This window comes from Lepus europaeus, chromosome 3 (genome assembly GCF_033115175.1).
Source record: "Lepus europaeus isolate LE1 chromosome 3, mLepTim1.pri, whole genome shotgun sequence".
Classification (NCBI taxonomy): Eukaryota; Metazoa; Chordata; class Mammalia; order Lagomorpha; family Leporidae; genus Lepus; species Lepus europaeus.
The window spans coordinates 96,471,736-96,489,285 of record NC_084829.1 but is presented as its reverse complement, the minus strand read 5'-3'; the positions used below and the strand labels follow the sequence as shown (position 1 = coordinate 96,489,285).

The window sequence follows — 17,550 nt, the reverse complement described above, 5'->3', positions numbered from 1 at the left end:
GAAGTTCTTTAAGGGCAAATAGGTCCTCAAGTTCATCAAGAAAATAGGAGCCAAGAGCAAATGGGAGGAACCGAGCAGAATCCTGGCTGCTATGAGGAAAAGGGCAGCCAAGAAGGAGTGAGCTCCTCTGGTGTAATAAACATTTCAAGTCCTTCACATGGGAGAGAGGATGATGGGGATAGGGGGGAGAAAAAGAAAAACTTTGCTTAAATAAATTTGTAAAGAAACTCAACAACAACAAAAAAAAAAGCAAAAAGAGTAAAGGATCAACAACAGCTGAGAGAGTTTCAGGAAAGAGGAAAAGATACTTGCCCTACTGGATTTTAAGGCTTATTGTAAATTGTAATAAGTGTTGGTACAGGTAGAGAAAGGCAAGCAAATAGCAAAACCAAATGTTGGAGAAATGGATTCACAATATATGAGAACTTGATAAATGACAGGAAACACCACAAATCAGTGAATAAAGCAGAGTCAACAATAAACTGAATTGGAACAAGGGAGCAAGGGTGGAGAATACAATTTTGACATCCTCTGGATATTTAAGAAATTTCATGGAGCAATGGAGTTAAAGCAGAAGTTTATTTTGGTGCAAAAGTTTTGAAATCCATACATATTTTTCATAGTACATACATTCCATGAACTTTTTGAAGACCCCCTCATATGCATGGATTTCAATTTTTTTGTTGCACCAAAACAGCCTTACCTTTTAATTCCATTTTCCTGTGAATGTTTTGGATTACCATCATGTAAAAATTATAGTTGTATTAAAAATCTAATTAAAGACTTTAAAGCTGCCATTTAGAAAAAAGAAGAATATTCTTTCTTTGTTAAAAAAGGAATTTTCAGGAAAGAAAACAGAATACAAACAAAAAATATTAATGGTGACTTTATTAAAATTTAAAATGTTCACATCTCAAAGACCCTATAAATAAAGTGAAAAGACAAGTCTCAGATTTAGAGAAGATACTTGTAATGAATGCAACTGAAAATATTTTGGTTTGCAACATAAAATATTCCCTACAAGTCATGAAGGAAGAAGCATAACCACAGGAAAAATCAACAAAATATGTTAAGCCATTTACAGAGCAGAATACTACAAATGGCTAAGAAACATGAAAAGTTCTTCAGCCTCACAAGTAATTGTGGTAATGCAAATTATACCATCACATAAGCATATAAAGAAAATGTGGTGTATATATACAGTGTGGAATACTACTTAGCCATAAAAAGAATGAAATCCTGGCTTGGCAACAAAATGGATACAACTGGAAACCGTTATGCTCAGTGAAACAAGCAGTCTCAGAAAAACAAATACATGATTTCTCTGATATTGATCAGTTAATATAGAATACAAAAAAAATGTATAGGAATGAAATGGACATTTTGTGCTACAGTTGTCATTTTTAGCCTTGTTTATACTCCTGTGGAACTGTGGTCTTCCTACTTTTTTTTTCAAAGATTTGTTTGTTTATTATTTGAAAGGCACAGTTACAGAGAGGCAGAGGAAGAGAGAGAGGTCCTCCATCGGCTCATCCACTCCCCAAATAGCTGCAAAGGCTGAAGTTGGGTCCATGTGAAGAAGCCAGGAGCCCACGTGGGTGCAGGTGCCCAAGCACTTCCTACTTTTTACTTGTTGAATATTATGGTTAGTGATGGATTAAACATGTGATTGTAGAGTGGATTAAAATTATGTCTTTATGGGGCCAGTGCTGAAGCATAGCAGGTAAAGCCAGGTAAACCTGCAGTGCCAGCATCCCATATGGACACTGGTTCTAGTCCCACCTGCTCTACTTCCAGACTAGCTCTCTGCTATGGCCTGGGAAAGCAGTAGAAGATGGCCCAAGTCCTTGGGCCCCTGCACCCATGAGGGAGACCTGGAAGAAGCTCCTGGCTCCTGGCTTTGGATTGGCCTGGCTCCAGCTGTTGTGGCCACTTGGAGAGTGAGCCAGTGGATGGAAGACCTATTTTTCTCTTCTCTGCCTCTGCCTCTCTGTAACCTTGCCTTTCAAATAAATAAATAAATCCTTAAAAAATCATGTCTTGCAAAAACTGATGAAGAAGAAAGGGGAGTGGAGGGAGATTGGAGGACAGGGGTAGATAGGGAATTGTGGTTTTCTTCTTGGAACTGTACCTATGGAATGCATAAAATCTGTCCTCTTTATCAATAATAAATAAATGATGAAATGACTGTATGACGCCAAAGATGTCAGACTGTGACCCTCTTACATTCCTGGTGGAAGAATATATTGATGCAAGAACTCAGGAGAGCTATTTTTCTAAAATCTAATAAAGTCGAAGCACACCCAAACACCTGGAAATTCTTCCTTTAGTATGGGCTTAAGAGAAATACTCTCCTGTAAATGCATAAGGAAGCATGCAGAACAGTCATTCTGACACCATTTGTAATAGTGAAATTTTAAACAACTACCCCTTTAAAGAGCATGCATATTGTAGTGTATTTGCATAACAGAATACTATACAACAGTTAAAAATCAGTGAACTAGAACTGTACATACAACATAGACAAATCCGTCACTAATACTGACGAGGAAGATGCATAAGATATATGTATCATAATGTTACTTATGTAAAAACCACATTGAACGATCAATCTTTTATGCTACTTATGGATCTATAGTAAAATTGTATAATATTAAGCATGTTTCTAAATACCTGTCATGATAAATAACCATTACTTCTAAGGAAGCATGTGAATGGATGAGAGATATACAAATAAAGAAGGCAAAATATTAAGAGTTGATAAGTCTGAGTGGTGGCTACATGGTTTATTTTGGATCTTATACTTTTTTATATACTTGAGATTGTTTGTAGTAAATAATTTAAATAAATTATGAAATAAATTCCATAATTACATATGTATGTATTTTTTAATTTAAGAACAAAAAATGTATAGGAATAAAATAGACATCTTGTGATATGATTGTTGTTTTTAGCCCTTGTTTATACTCCTGTAGAACTGTGGTCTTCCTGCTTTTAACTTGTTGAATTTTATGGTTAGTGGTCAGTTAAGCCTCTAATTATAGGATATATTAAAATTATGTCTTTGCAAAAATTAATGAAAATAAGGAAAGGAAGGAGGAGGATCAGGGAAGAAGGGAACTGTGGTTATCTTCTTAAAACTGTACCTATGCAATACATGAAATCTGTCCTCTTTATATTAATAAAATTTTTTTAATTTAAAAGGACAAAAAAAGATTTAATAATAAGAATATGTGAGAACCTCTCAAAAATTCTGATATGCTCTGGATCTTGTTAATGGAAAAATCTTATAAAACAATCTTGTTATAAAGATCTGATACCTTAATAAAAAAATATGTCATATTCCTCTCTGTTATTAACATGACTAAGTATTGTGGAGAACCTTAAATTAATTTATCTTCACACATGCTTTCTAAAGTTAACATTCTGAGAGCTACATTTACATGTCTCATAAATGCTATTTTGAAACTTAAGTGTAAGATCGATGTGAACTTTTTTAGGCTTGAATTTAAAGAAATGCCCAAAAGTGAAAGAGAGTTAATTCTAATATTGCTCTAAAGTCTCTTAAAAATATTATTTTGATTTTTGCTTTAAGTGATTTTCTGTAAATATTTTATATTATCTGGGATTTGAGCAAATGGTTTGTATTATCACTGACACATTCTTTACCTGCCCTCAAATGATAATTTTAGGTTGCTTAATACTTGGATCAGATTCAACAGAAATTGTAATACATCTTAATTTTGTTAGATATGGTTTATTTCAAATATTTACAAAGAAACTTAGCCACAGGAATTGAGTAGTTTTTTCCTTGAAAAAAAAGAAAAGGTAAAAGTATGAATATTTTGTACTGTTTCATTATTTATAGTTTTTCACAGCAGACATGAAAAAGTGAAATGACAACTTTTAAAGATATTTTAGATGCTGTTGTTATGTAGCAGTCTAGCATACTTCTGGATTTCTTTGGTGGTGAGGCCATTTCCATTGCGTTGGATAAATGGGCTTAAATGGCAAGAACATGACCAGAAAGTGCACTTTATATACGTTTCAGTCAGCATGTTGCTGCTGACAGGTGCTCAGTGGTTGTTGGTATTGTTGTCAGCAAAGAGAATCCTTTGACATTAAAGTCACCAGCGCAGTCTGATTTGGGTGGCTCTATTGGCAGTTCCATCAGGCTGCAGCTGATCAGTGAATGTCACAGCTGCTGCTAGTGTCACCAGCCTCCTGTGGTGTTTTTTTTTTTTTTTTTTTTTTTTTTTAAGGAGGGGCTGTTTAACTTGTCTTGTTGTTCATTCTTAACTGAACTTCCAAATTGCTTACCTCTGGGAAATGAACTGAAAGTTCAGAAGGAATATATGTGTCTTTAGGCCATACAAAACCATATACAAGTGATGACTTACATGAAGACTAGTAATGATTACCTTGACTCCAAGCCAATCAATGGTGGAGCACCTGGGGACTCATTAAATGGCATTTGTGGTATCTGTAACTGGGATTTCGAGCTGTATTTCAGGAAAAGCAGTGACAGCCTTTAATGTCTACTTGACCTCTTCTCTTTGTTTCACTTTCATTCACTTTCCATATTTGCCTCTGATGTGGTCCCTGATGGCAGCAAACTGCACTGCTCAGCATTTTGAACTTCTGTTCAGAGCTTCAGCACCTCAGTTTGGGCAGTTGTATAATGGTAAGTATTTGAACATTCTTTTTACTCAATTGCTTGCTCTCTCTTTCTTTCCATGGGTGACTTTTATTCTGAGTCATCTACCTCACACTCACCCACAGTTTCTCAGATTTATGATGAACTATTTTATGCCCCACTTTCAAATAGTTTTCTTAGATTGGAGTATGTCATTGAAACACCAATATTTACCTATGAGAGCAAGGGAGGGAAGAATGTTAGTATGGTAGAAACAGTTCAGTTCTGCCCCAAGCCAGATGTTATCTCCAGATGAGCTATGTACCTCTCTGGGTTTCTTTGCAAAATAAGGTAAACAAATTTTCCATGTAGCTAACTTTAGTCTTTAAATTCTGAGATTGTTTTCCGGAAATGTTGCTGAGGTTAATGGGTGTATTTTATTTTACTTTCCTTACTGGACAAAATAAAAATTGGACACTCTGTGTTGGAATTCATATTTCTCTGAAATTTTACTGATTTCTGAAATCCAAAGACGTAGGACTAGACAATCTCTAAAGTCCTTCCAGATTTAAAATTACAATTTTCATGTTCCACAGAAAGAGCTCAAGGGAATCGTTGAATCTTTTTTATGTAAGCTACATCATTCTATATAGCTTATAAATAAAACTAACGCTGAAGGGGCAATTGATATGGGAGAGGTGTGTTTGCATTTATACATGCTCATTAGAAATGACTCTTCTGGGGTAAATGTGGTACAGCAGGTTAGGCCACCACCTGCAATACCTGCATCCCATGTCCTGGCTGCTCCACTTCTGATCCAGCTCCCTGCTAATGAGTCTGGGAAAGCATGAGCTGATGGCCCAAATCCTTGCCCCTGCATCCATGTGGGAGATGCAGAGGAGGCATCTTAGAATGACATATTTCTATCTCCATGTCCCCATAGTCTTTAATCTTAGAAATTAGGTCTTATTAAACCCCAAGAATGCTCTTAGATCTATCCTGATATCTGGGCTCAGGCCATCCCATTTTCTAGAAAAAGTCTTGGGTACTCATTACGTTCTCCTTACTTCTGGTCAAATTCACACCTTAATGAGCCATTTGATCAGCTTCTGTGGGCCCCCCCCCCCCCCAAGTGGCTTTTCTGGGTGAGCCCAGTAACATTTGATGGCAGTTTCTTTAACAACAAATTAGCCAGTTACTTCCGCTTAGATCTATGCTTTATTGCTGGCCTGTCCTCATTAGATTGGTAAGGCTGCTGTTTGAGTTTGGCACATTATTTACCTCCTCTTAAACTGGAACAATGTCTGTCCCTAGTTATATACATTTTAAGTCAGCATTTTCTAAATTGATCCATGGAAAATTGGTCCTGAAGGATATAACAACTTATAAACAGTTTTTAAAGGTATTTATATAGGAGTGTAACAAGTAGATTGGGGATTCCTAGTTAAGAAGTGATGTTGCAGTTCCATTCCCTCCCCCTCACCCAGAGGGTTTTTTTTTTTTAATATTTTATTTATTTATTTGAAAGGTAGAGATACAGACAGTGAGAGGGAGAGACAGAGAGAAAGGTCTTCCTTTCATTGGTTCATTCCCCAGATGGCCGCAACGGCCAGAGCTATGCCAATCCGAAGCCAGGAGCCAGGTGCTTCTTCTTGGTCTCCCATGTGAGTGCAGGGGCCCAAGCACTTGGGCCATCTTCTACTGCTTTCCCAGGCCATAGCAGAGAGCGGGATTGGAAGAGGGGCAGCCGAGACTAGAACCGGCACCCATATGGCATGCCGGTGCTGCAGGCAGAGGATTAACCTACTGTGCCGTGGCACCGGCCCCTCATCCAGAGTTTTGCTATGATATGTCCTACAACAAAGAAACTTTTTATCCTTCTTTAAAACACTGTTCTTTCCAGTCTTACCTGGCCATGAACCTGTTTGTCCATGCCACACTTATTATGTATGTAAAACAATAAAGGACATGCTGCTTTAGATAAACAGGCTATTTTTAAAGTATGTAGTTGTCAGTAAGATATTGTTTGCTCAGAAATAAAGTTTTCAGTACTTGACAGAGAAGTTCAGAAATAATGCTAATATTGCAGATACTACTACTAGCATCGTGATTGGGATAGTCCGTAATTGTTTGGAAATTTATATTTACTAAATAAAAGCTTAAAAAAAAAAAAGAAATGCTGTTCTTATTTTACAGCAGGTCCTGGGTTCTCCAGGAAAGTGACACAAACAGTTCATGTTTGATTGTCTTGCTTTCTTTTCTACCAGTTGACCAGATGTCAGGATGGTATACTTGATCATTTATCTTTGACTATCAAAATGGTAGCGGTTTTCAGTTTTGTATTGTTTGCAGCACTTTGTCAATATAAGTAGAGCACTATGTTAACTTTGCACAGTGATCATGGTCCATTATATGTCTTCTCTGAGTCGTCGTCTTATGCCATTTTTTTTTCTATTTAATTTAACATCAAATTAGTTGTATAGCTCTTTTTTTTTCTGAAAATAATCTTTGTGCCACAGTTGCCAGTTTCATACATTTTCAGTGGTGAGAATTTATGAAGAGTAGTATCTCACCAGTAATATTCAAATCAGTACCATAAACATTTTTGGTAGGACTCTTTGGACATTTTTATTATTCCTCTGGAAAGAGGATTTTTTAAAAAAAAATTAATAAATGATCATCTCTGTTTTAAAGTTGTGTCATCCAGGACTGCTTTAGTGGAAAGCAGTGAAAAAACTGATTTTTAAAAATCCCAAAACAATTTTAAGTTTGTTTTATCCATTAGCTCCAGCCCTCCCTTCTATGAAATCTTTGAGCAAATATAAGAGTTAGAGTTAGGTTCAACTGCCAGTGAGAAAACCTCCAGCTGACTCTGCTTAAACAAGATGGTGTATTTCTCTTTCATGTAGATAAAGTCTTGGAAATGAGTGGTACAGGCTGGGATGGTAAAGCTACTCCTCAGATTTCTGAGAGGCCAGACTTCTAGCTCACTGCTCTGCAGTCCCCATGGCCACGTCTGACCTCATGACCCACAGTGGCGCTCCAGTTATCACATCCCCGTGACACACAGCCTGGAAAGAAAGAAGCCTACACCTCTCCCGAAGGATACTTTCTAGATGTCGCATACCTTTCAAAGCTAACTTCCTGTTATCTAGAACTTAACTATGTGACATACTTTGTAGCACAGAAAGCTTCGAAGTACAGTTTTCATTCTGGGGAGTCATGCTCAAGGAAAATTCAGAATAGAAGTTAACATCAATAATGTGTTTAGTTTTATATTTGTTTTCTACTAAATTCATCTCAGGAAGAGGTAAGAAACAATGAAATGACCCACTGGTGGATGGTGAGAAAGAGAAGTAAAGAATGTGCATAATTTGCCAGATAGCCTTACTTGATACTTAGTTTCTAGCTTGTGCTATTCCATCTGGTGATGATACCCACATGTAGATAGTGAGCACTTGAAATGTAGCCAGTCCAAACTGAGAAGTGATATAAATGTAAAATATACCAGATTTTGAAAGCGTAGTACCAACAAATGTTAACCATCTCAATTTGTTATATTCATGTTCAAATGCTAGTGTTATAGATAAAGAATATATTGTTAAAAGTAATTTTATCTGTTTCTTTTTCATTTTATAAAATGTGATGAAGGAACGTTAAAGTCCCACATGTGGTTGAAGTAATTTAAAGTTGGCCAAATTAACAATTTTAAGACCTAGCTCACGTTTTCTCAGACTTCCATCTAATTGTATGATACTGGCCAAGTCACCTAACTTCTTAATGATCGTTCTGTGGCATATGTCAAATTTTTAAAAATTAGATAATGAATGAGAATATTGATGTGTCTGGTCTTTTTGCAACAACTGTTCTATATGATTTCTGTAATTCAGAGTGAGTTATAATTATTAAGGAAAGGATAGGTCACTTCCAGTCTAATAAGAAGTATTTGATTCTTATTTTTCCAGTTGAATTTCTTTGTGATTTGTATTTTTAAGAATGTTGTGAAATTTTCACACACACATGAAAACTCTTGAAAGAATTTCACACGGAATAGTATGCTGGTAGAGAATTTAGTCTGTACGCCATGGAGATTGCCGTGGTACAAGTCCAGCACAATCAGAATCATGGATTTCGGAAAGTTTTTCAATTTCTGGTCTCAAACAATGCTAATAGGCTACACTAATTATAGTTTATATGTTCATGTACACTTAGGGAAAGAATTGTGTTCCCAGCCTGTTTCTGATAGACTTTTGCATGATTCCACCAGACACAGATGCTGCAGACCAGAGCCTTAGAAGTCATCACCATTACATCTAATCTGTCATCCTCACTCAAAAGCATAGCCCCGCTTCTGCCCAGTTTCTTCCAGCACCATTTACCACCTTAAAATTCAAGTCCTATTTGTCTCTCCACAATAGCATTACTGGCCTCTTCACTGGACTTCCATAAAATATATTGTGCCATTCCTTTGCTTAGAACCTACCACTGACTTCCGTAGTCCTTAAAATAAAATGCCCTGGTCTCTGCCTAACTCTGCTCCATGAGTCTGTCCACTCCCTCACCTCTCATAGGCCACCCCCATCTCATTTCTGACTCTTGAATGCAACAAGCTATTTTGTCAGAAGCCAAACAACCACTGTCTTCCCACTCAACTCCTTAGACTCGACTACTCTCACCTTTTTTTGTTGTTTTACACCTTTTATCACTATCTGAATTTCTTTTGCTCATTTATTTGTGTGTGTTTCCCCAAAATGTAAACAAAATCTTTGTTTATTAAACAAATGTTTACTTTGTTTATTAAACAAAATGTTTGTTTATTGCTATATTAACATCTAGAGTGGTGGTGGCCCATAGTAGGGATATAAATATTTGTTGAAAATAAGAATAGACAGCTGTGGCGCAGCTGGTTAACGACCTGGCCTAAAGCATCCATATGGGCACCAGTTCGAGTCCCTGCTGCTCCACTTCCAATCTAGCTCTCTGCTATGGCCTGGGAAAGCAGTAAGAAGATGGCCTAAGTCCTTGGGCCTCTGCACCCGTGTGGGAGGCCTGGAGGAAGCTACTAGCTCCTGGCTTCGGATCGGCACAGTTCTAGCCGTTGCGGGGGAGTGAACCATCGGATGGAAGACCTCTCTCTCTCTCTCTCTCTCTCTCTCTGCTTCTCCTCTCTTTGTGTAACTCTAACTTTAAAATAAATAAATCAATCTTAAAAAAAGAAAATAAGAATAGACAAATGAACAAAAGCAAATGACCATTGTAGTCATTTACTATTTTATTTCCTTTTGGTTTCTCATGATAATTTTGATCCATGCTATAAATCAAATGAACCTATTGAATGAACTTATATAAAGACACATTGTTAAAGCTTTTAAAGCCCAAGAACTGAAATGTTTAACCCTGAATTTGTAAGGATTTATCCTGTAATCATGAGATAAGATTTGAACACCTCCAATAACTTGACAGTGATTAACATCTCGTAATCTAAATTATTTTCATGTTGTATGTCAACCCCCAAATGCCTCATGTTCACCCCAAACTAGTATCCTTATTAGTACTGTCGTCATTTCCACATGATTTAGAACTTAGCAAGTGCATATCTGTATCAGACAGATTATTTGTACCTACCACAGTATATTAATCATATATAAAATAGAAGAGACTGGGGCCAGAATTGTGGTGCTGCAGGATAAGTCACTACTCTCAATGCAAGCATTCCATATCAGTGCAAATTCAAGCCCTGGCTGTTCTGCTCCTACTAATGCACCTGGGAAGGCAGTGAATGATGGTCCAAGTATTTGGGTCCCTGCCCTTATGTGGAAGACGCAGATGGAGTTCCTGGCGTTGGACTGGCCCATTCCTGGCTGTTGCATGCATTTAGGGAATGAACAGAAAATGGAAGAATGATTCTCTCTCTCTCTCTTTCTCTCTCTCTCTCTCGCTTTCAACTAAATTATTTCAACTAAATAAATAAAATAAAATCTTAGAAAAATACAAGAGACTGAGCCTTGTCAACAAGTAGCTGCAAGGTCAAAAAAGAATAACACATAATCTTCAAATTCTTCGTGGGAGACAGAACTTTAGACTGCCTTGGGACTCAATTCATTAACATCTAACTGGGGTTCTGTTAAATGGATTGTTGAGTAAGTGATTGCTACCCGTGCTGTTCTAGGAAGCATAGAGATCTGTGAGATGAGTGGGCAGATCTGTATTAACAAGTGGGTGTGTTCATGTGGAGGAGGTGGTTAAGAATGTTTTAACTTGTTCTAAACAGTCTGCATTTCTGAGCGCTGCATGTACAAGACTGGAATTGTTTGATTTCCAGATTGAAGACTATGATGTGGTAGCTAGTATGATTGGAGCTAAGTGTAAGAAGCTCCGGACCCTGGATCTCTGGAGATGTAAAAATATCACCGAGAATGGAATAGCAGAACTGGCTTCTGGGTGTCTACTTCTGGAGGAACTCGACCTGGGCTGGTGCCCCACTCTGCAGAGCAGCACCGGCTGCTTCGCCAGACTGGCACGTCAGCTCCCAAATTTGCAAAAACTCTTTCTTACAGCCAACAGGTCTGTGTGTGACACAGACATTGAAGAACTGGCAGGTAATTGTACCAGATTACGGCAACTGGACATATTAGGTAAGGATACAATGCTCCTATATACATTCATTTTAAAGCCCCATTAAAGCCGCATTCCTTGACATAAAGGTCAATCTTGGTCTTTTTGCACAACTTATTGGTACAATGAAAATTTTGTCCTGATATGACTAGTTTGCTTGATGGGAAGTGTACGACTAACTGGTATCAAATGGTGTAAAGTAAAATAGAAGGATAGTAATGTAATTTTGTAACTGAACCTGTCAAAACCTCTCAATAACCACAAATTCTTGATCTAGTTAGAAGAATTAGGATCTAAATGAGTCCTGATCTCTATTTTTTTAAGGCTAGAAAAGAAAAAATGAGTCCATTTGTATAATGAATTCATGTTAGATTTTTTTGGGGGGAAGATTCTTAATGTTAAGCTCCTGATTGAGGAATACTATGAAGTCTCCATCTCTGATAATTCTAGTTTTTTGGAGCAGTTTGACCCCAGGTTAGATCTGTTGTGTGTCCTTACTGTATTCATCAGCAAGGAAACCTGTGAGATTTTGTTACATGCCTCTTCTATTAGCCAGAGGTACTAGTTGTGCCATTTAGTTATAATTTCCCACAAAATTGAATTGCTTGGAACTCTCAATAGCACTTGAATTGAATTTTCTGGTAATCTATTTGTATTTATTTTTCCTTGTTTGTTTAACTTTCAGCAAAACAGAAAACCTGAAGCTTTTCAACACCTGAATTTGTGGTTTCAGTTAAATTCTCCCACAGTCCAGGTTTACAATACATTTGTAGATGTTGCTTATATAGTTGGATATTAACTTATTCAAACTACTTTTACAAAGAAATTCTGACCTAAAAATGTATGCCAAAACTCTTGCCTTTACATGCACACTTTGGACAGAATACTTCATCAGTGTATTTTACTGGATCTTCACAGCTCAGGGAATTGCATATCATTGTCTTTTCATACTTGAGGGTACCAGTGCTCAGCAGTTAATAAGTAGAGGGGCAACAGGTCAAACCATGTTTTTTGGTGGCCAGACTCTAAATACTTTTTTTTTTGCAACATTACATCTACTTGCCTTATTTACATCCTTTCCTTCCTACCCACCTTCCCTCTTGAATTGTTGTAGACCTTTTATAAAAGAAATAGTGTAAGAAATGTAAGAGAAAGTCATGACTTCACAATGAGAACAAGGAAACATGGCCACTGGCTTTTAAAATGAATATGAAGGCAGATGTTGTGACACAGTGGGTTAAGCCACCATTTGGAACACCTGGATCTCTTATCAGAGTATTGTTTTGAGTCCTCGCTGCTCTGTTTCAGACCCAGCTTCCTGCTAATGCACCTGGGAAGGCATGTGTGAGACTTGGATAGAGTTCCAGGCTTTTGGCTTTGACCTGGACCATTTGGGGAATTACCCAGTGGGTGGAAAGTCAATATTTCTCTCTCTCTGTCACTATGCCTTTCAAATAAATAAATCTCTAAAATTTATAAAAAAAATGAATAGAAACTTCACTTCAGAGTATAGTGCTAATTATTATAGATCCTGCTAAATTAGTATAGATCCTGCTAAATTTTATAGATCCTAGCCACGGTGCTATATTTTCTTGTTGTTGCTTTTTAGTTTTCTTTGATTTGTAAATATTAGAAGCCTTTTTTTAAAAAAAAGGATTGTTAGTTAGATCAAGTTGATAAAAGTTATTTTGTGACTAGAACATATGGTTGTTAAGAGGATTAACTTCATCAGACTGAAAATACTGATCCTTAGTACAAAGCTGAGTGAGACACACAGTTGCTACCTTCACAGAGTTCATAACCTAGCAAGAAGTAAGACAAATATATAAATAAATATTATGCAAGCCAGAGATTAGTCCATTTGATGGGACTCAGAAAAGAGAGAGCGTGTATTATTGGGAGAATTAGGGGAAAGTGTCATTAAAGATATTCTTGAAAAGTGACTAGGAAACAAGGGAACGGGAAGGCATGCTAGGCGGAGGGCATCACGTGAAAAACGGTTGCAGACAATCCCTTGTGTGTGACGGTTTGAGTTGTTATTTCCTTCTTTTTCTTTATTTATTACTTTACAGTAATAAATAAGAAGCTACACACATTCGATAAAAACTGCACTTTGAATTTTTATCTTTTCCTAGCTAGTGACACGTGGTATGAGGCTCGCTTTCAGTGCTGGACAGCACCATTAGCCACAGCTGCAACCCTGCCAGCAATCATGAGGGGAAACAGCTGATAGGCTACTATGTACTGTCTCACGAAGCTATGGTGTTCAATAGGTTAGGCGAGTTAAATACATTTTCAGCGTGCAGTACTTTAAATTTAAAATGGGTTTATTGGGATATCGCCCCACAGCACATTGAGAAGCATCTCTACAGAAGCCAGAAATACAGAATACCTTCAGATAATAGTATAATTTGAATGGCAGTGTAATAGAGGCTCTCATGGAGAGTTTTGAACACTGGGATAAAGAATCTGCACAAAATTAAACAAGGAAGAGCTTCTTCAAGGATTTAATTAGAGGAAGGAATGATATTTTCAGCACTGTGTTTTAGGAATATTTATATAGAATCTAGTAAGAGTTGGATTGGAGAAAGAAGAGATCAAAATCAGATTTGCTGCAGTAATGTATTTACTGTGAGGGTCCAGGGAGATTATATTGGAAAATTAACCACCATCCCATCATTCTTTGATTCATTACAAATTTATTGAGCATGTACTATGTCAAGCATTGTTTTAAGCAATGGAGATATGACAATGCACAACATGGATACGGCCCCTGCCCTGACAGAGCAAGCTGATTGAACTCATAACCATGTTATAAATAGGTAACAAGACAGAAGAAGTGCAAAGTACTTTGGAACCAGAGTACAGAGGACCCTAGCCTAGTGAAGTTTTAAATCTGACTTCCTTCCTAGGCATTCTCTTGGCTTTAAGGAACTTCTAGTTCTGATTCTAATGGGCAAGACTAGCAAATCGAGAAATGATTACAACAGTAGGCAGAAAATCCCACATAGGTTAGTGTTCCTGGGTTGAAGTTCTCTGATCTTACTTCACAGAAACCCACCTGAGATAATTTAAGCATAAGAAAAAAAATTATTACAAAGATATATGTGTGTCAGATTCCATGTATAGGAACTACAGTCAGCCCTCAGAAGGGACTGGAAACCATTCTCACCTTTTCCTTCCTTTTCCTATCTTGCATGCTTAGGTACCTTTCCTCACTCTCACGCTTTCCCACTGCATACACACCAAGACTTTTCTTTCTGCTTCTCCCTTTGGTTTTGCATTGTTCTCTCCTCATCTTACAAGCTATTTTTGCTTTTCTGTATACACATGGCCAGTGTAACAGCCCCAAGCCAGCTTTACATATCTTAGTTTAAGGGAACTATAGACATTGAAACTTTTCCAATTTAAAAGTCCCAGGAGAATCTACATTGATTTGTCTTAGAGCCAGTCCCAGGCCAGGTGGCAGTACACTTAGAATTTATGGGGCCCATGACAGCAAGAAGAGTAGAAAGGAGGTCTCAGAGAATAAGGCTAGGTTAACATTTCAGAAATTGTAAAGCCCCTCCCGTTAGATGTGTGGTATGTCATGTGATTGTGATTGTTTCTCCCCAGAAATGCTGCATTAAAGTATTGTGTATTAAAGCAAACATTGTGTTACACAAACAATATCATAGTCAGCTGGTACTTGATACTTATTAAATTGCCTGCCATGTGCAGGTAGGTGCTTTATATAATTTAGTGAACAGTTAACTATCCCATAATCACTTAAATTTAACATGTGCTAAATAGAATTTATCATGCATCATCTTCCAGAAGAACCATTTTATTCTCACCACTGACTATAAAGCCAACCAAATTGTGCTGTTTCTTTGCTTCAACTTGGATCAACATGTCTTTTAATGAAAATGCATGTCATATTCATCTTTGTACCTCCAGTAGCTAAAGCAGATGCTCAGCACTGTTAGCAGAGTAGTTAGTTGCTTAGTTATAGTGTTGTGTGGAACTAGAGGTTTAATTATTATGATTGCTGTTGCCTGACTTGACCTTTGTATTAAGAAAAATGAGATATGGAAAACGCTTTTGACTGGGGTGACAAAAATAAGAATGGAGTAGCTGATTTGAAGGGGCCAGGAGGTAGGAATGGAAGGTGGTGAATACAGTATTGATAGCATTTGGGACCTGGATGCCAGATTGGCTGGAAAAATTCAGTGTTTTGCTTTTAACCAGATTGATTCACTATGAAGTCTTTTCTTTTAAAAAAATACATCTTTCTGGGGTCCTATTGCATAATGCTAGGGTTACTATAAATAATAAAGTATAGGCCTATCTATTAAAATAAAACCTGGAAGATAGGATTTTGTGTGCTTTCATTTCAAAGAAATGTTAAATGCTTGAAAGGGTAAACAATTTCACCATAATTGTATATTGTATAATGTATACATATAATAAATATTACATAGTACCCCATACATGTGCATAATTTTTATCTTAACTTTTTAATTAAAAAATAAAATATTATGCATAATAAAATACTTTGCAGTGGTCATTTATCATAATTTTATTTCAAACAGTAAATAATAAAGAGACTCATTATTAGAAGACTTTATAAATTACATATTTAACATGTTTTGTGTTGTTTGTTCAAACAGGAACAAGAATGGTGAGTCCAGCATCCTTAAGAAAACTCCTGGAATCTTGTAGAGAACTCTCGCTACTTGATGTGTCCTTCTGTTCGCAGATTGACAACAGAGCTGTGCTGGAACTGAATGCTAGCTTTCCGAAAGTGTTCATAAAAAAGAGCTTTACTCAGTGATTGAATCTAGGTTATGTAAGAAAATTAATGTGCTTTTGTAGGGCTTTATTTGGGGGGGCTTTATTTTTTGTTTAATTTTTATAATGGTAAGAATTAAGACATTTGTAGATTCTAAAGAAAAATATCAAGTTGCACATTAAATCAAGTAAAAATGTAAACAATGTTTAAATGTTTTCACTAATGTTACAAGCACTTTTCGTCAAGAAAATGTAAATGGCTGATATTATTTTTACCTTATGTTAATCAGTGACTGTATGCTTTAGTCAATGATTGTATGATTAATGAATAATATGGAAAAATTTAACTTATTTTTAAAGGAATACTTTGAACAGAAAAGTGTCATGATATTATGCAAAAATAAAGTTAATTTTCCACACCTTCATGTGAAGATGCCTTATTAAGCCTTATGACCTGGCAAGTTTTTTATTTGGTATACACAAAATTGTCAGAGCTAGTTGGAGAAAAGGACTTGTTTTCTATCTATGAGGATCTCTTTAAGATGATATATTAACTATTAAACTGGAAAATTTGTAGTTTGTCCACTTCTCTTTTGGTTATCTATTTTATTTCTAGATAATTCCAACATAAAAATATGTGTCTAATCAAGAACAAATAGAAGTTGAATGAATTTGCATTCTGTTAAGTGGATGCCTTACAGTGTTGCCAAAGAAAAGGTTTAACACTTCTAAATTATATGTAATTTTTATGTATAGAAAATATTATTGGTTTCATTTACATATACATATGTAATTTTCCCCTGTGTTCTAGCACCTTAAATAGTTAGAATTCAGCTATAGTGGGGGTGGGAGGAGCGGGATATGGGACAAAAAACAGAGGCAAACTTTGTTTTCTTAACACTGCTTTTATTGTATCCCATACGTTTTTTTTAAATATTTATTTATTTATTTGAAAGGTATAGTTACAGAGAGGTAGAGGCAGAAGCAGAGAGAGAGCGGTTTTCCATCTGCTGGTTCACTCCCCAATTGGCTGCAATGGCCAGAGCTGCACCAATCTAAAGCCAGGAGCCAGGAGCTTCCTCTGGTCTTCCTACACGGGTGCAGGGTCCCAAGAACTTGGGCCATCTTCTGCTTTTCCAGGCTATAGCAGAGAACTGGATCAGAAGTGGAGCAGCCGGGACTCAAACCGGCTCCCATATGGGATGCTGGCACTGCAGGCGGCATCTTTACCTGCTATGCCACAGCGCTGGTCCTGTCCCATAAGTTTTGATATGTTATACTGTCGCCTTCATTTATTTCCAGAAATATTTTGATTTCTATTTTGATTTCTTTTATGATCTGCTGTTCATTCAGGAGCATGTTGTTCAATCTCCACCTGTTTGCATATGTTTTATAGAGATTCCTGGGTTGCTGATGTCCAACTTCATTCCATTGTGGTCTGAGAATATGCATGGTATGATTTTGATATTTTTGAATTTGCTTTATGGCCTTGCATAAATGGGTTTTGTTTTTTTAATCCAATCAGC

General features: G+C 36.7%; 1 protein-coding gene across 4 annotated transcripts in view; it reads left to right on the top strand.

The window, feature by feature from the left end:
• Window positions 1–16,441, top strand: part of FBXL4 (F-box and leucine rich repeat protein 4) — a 77,985-nt gene extending 61,544 nt beyond the window's left edge. For 2 of the 4 annotated variants that reach the window (XM_062186525.1, XM_062186526.1), the window contains exons 7-9: window positions 4,613–4,684; window positions 10,908–11,271; window positions 15,904–16,440. In XM_062186525.1, coding sequence (XP_062042509.1) covers window positions 4,613–4,684; window positions 10,908–11,271; window positions 15,904–16,067 — 600 coding nt within the window. In that variant the 3' untranslated portion in view covers window positions 16,068–16,440. Of the gene's footprint in view, window positions 1–4,612; window positions 4,685–10,907; window positions 11,272–15,903 lie in introns of all 4 variants that reach the window. The other 2 variants (XM_062186528.1, XM_062186529.1) reach the window with 2 other exon arrangements.
• Window positions 16,442–17,550: the final 1,109 nt, after the last annotated feature.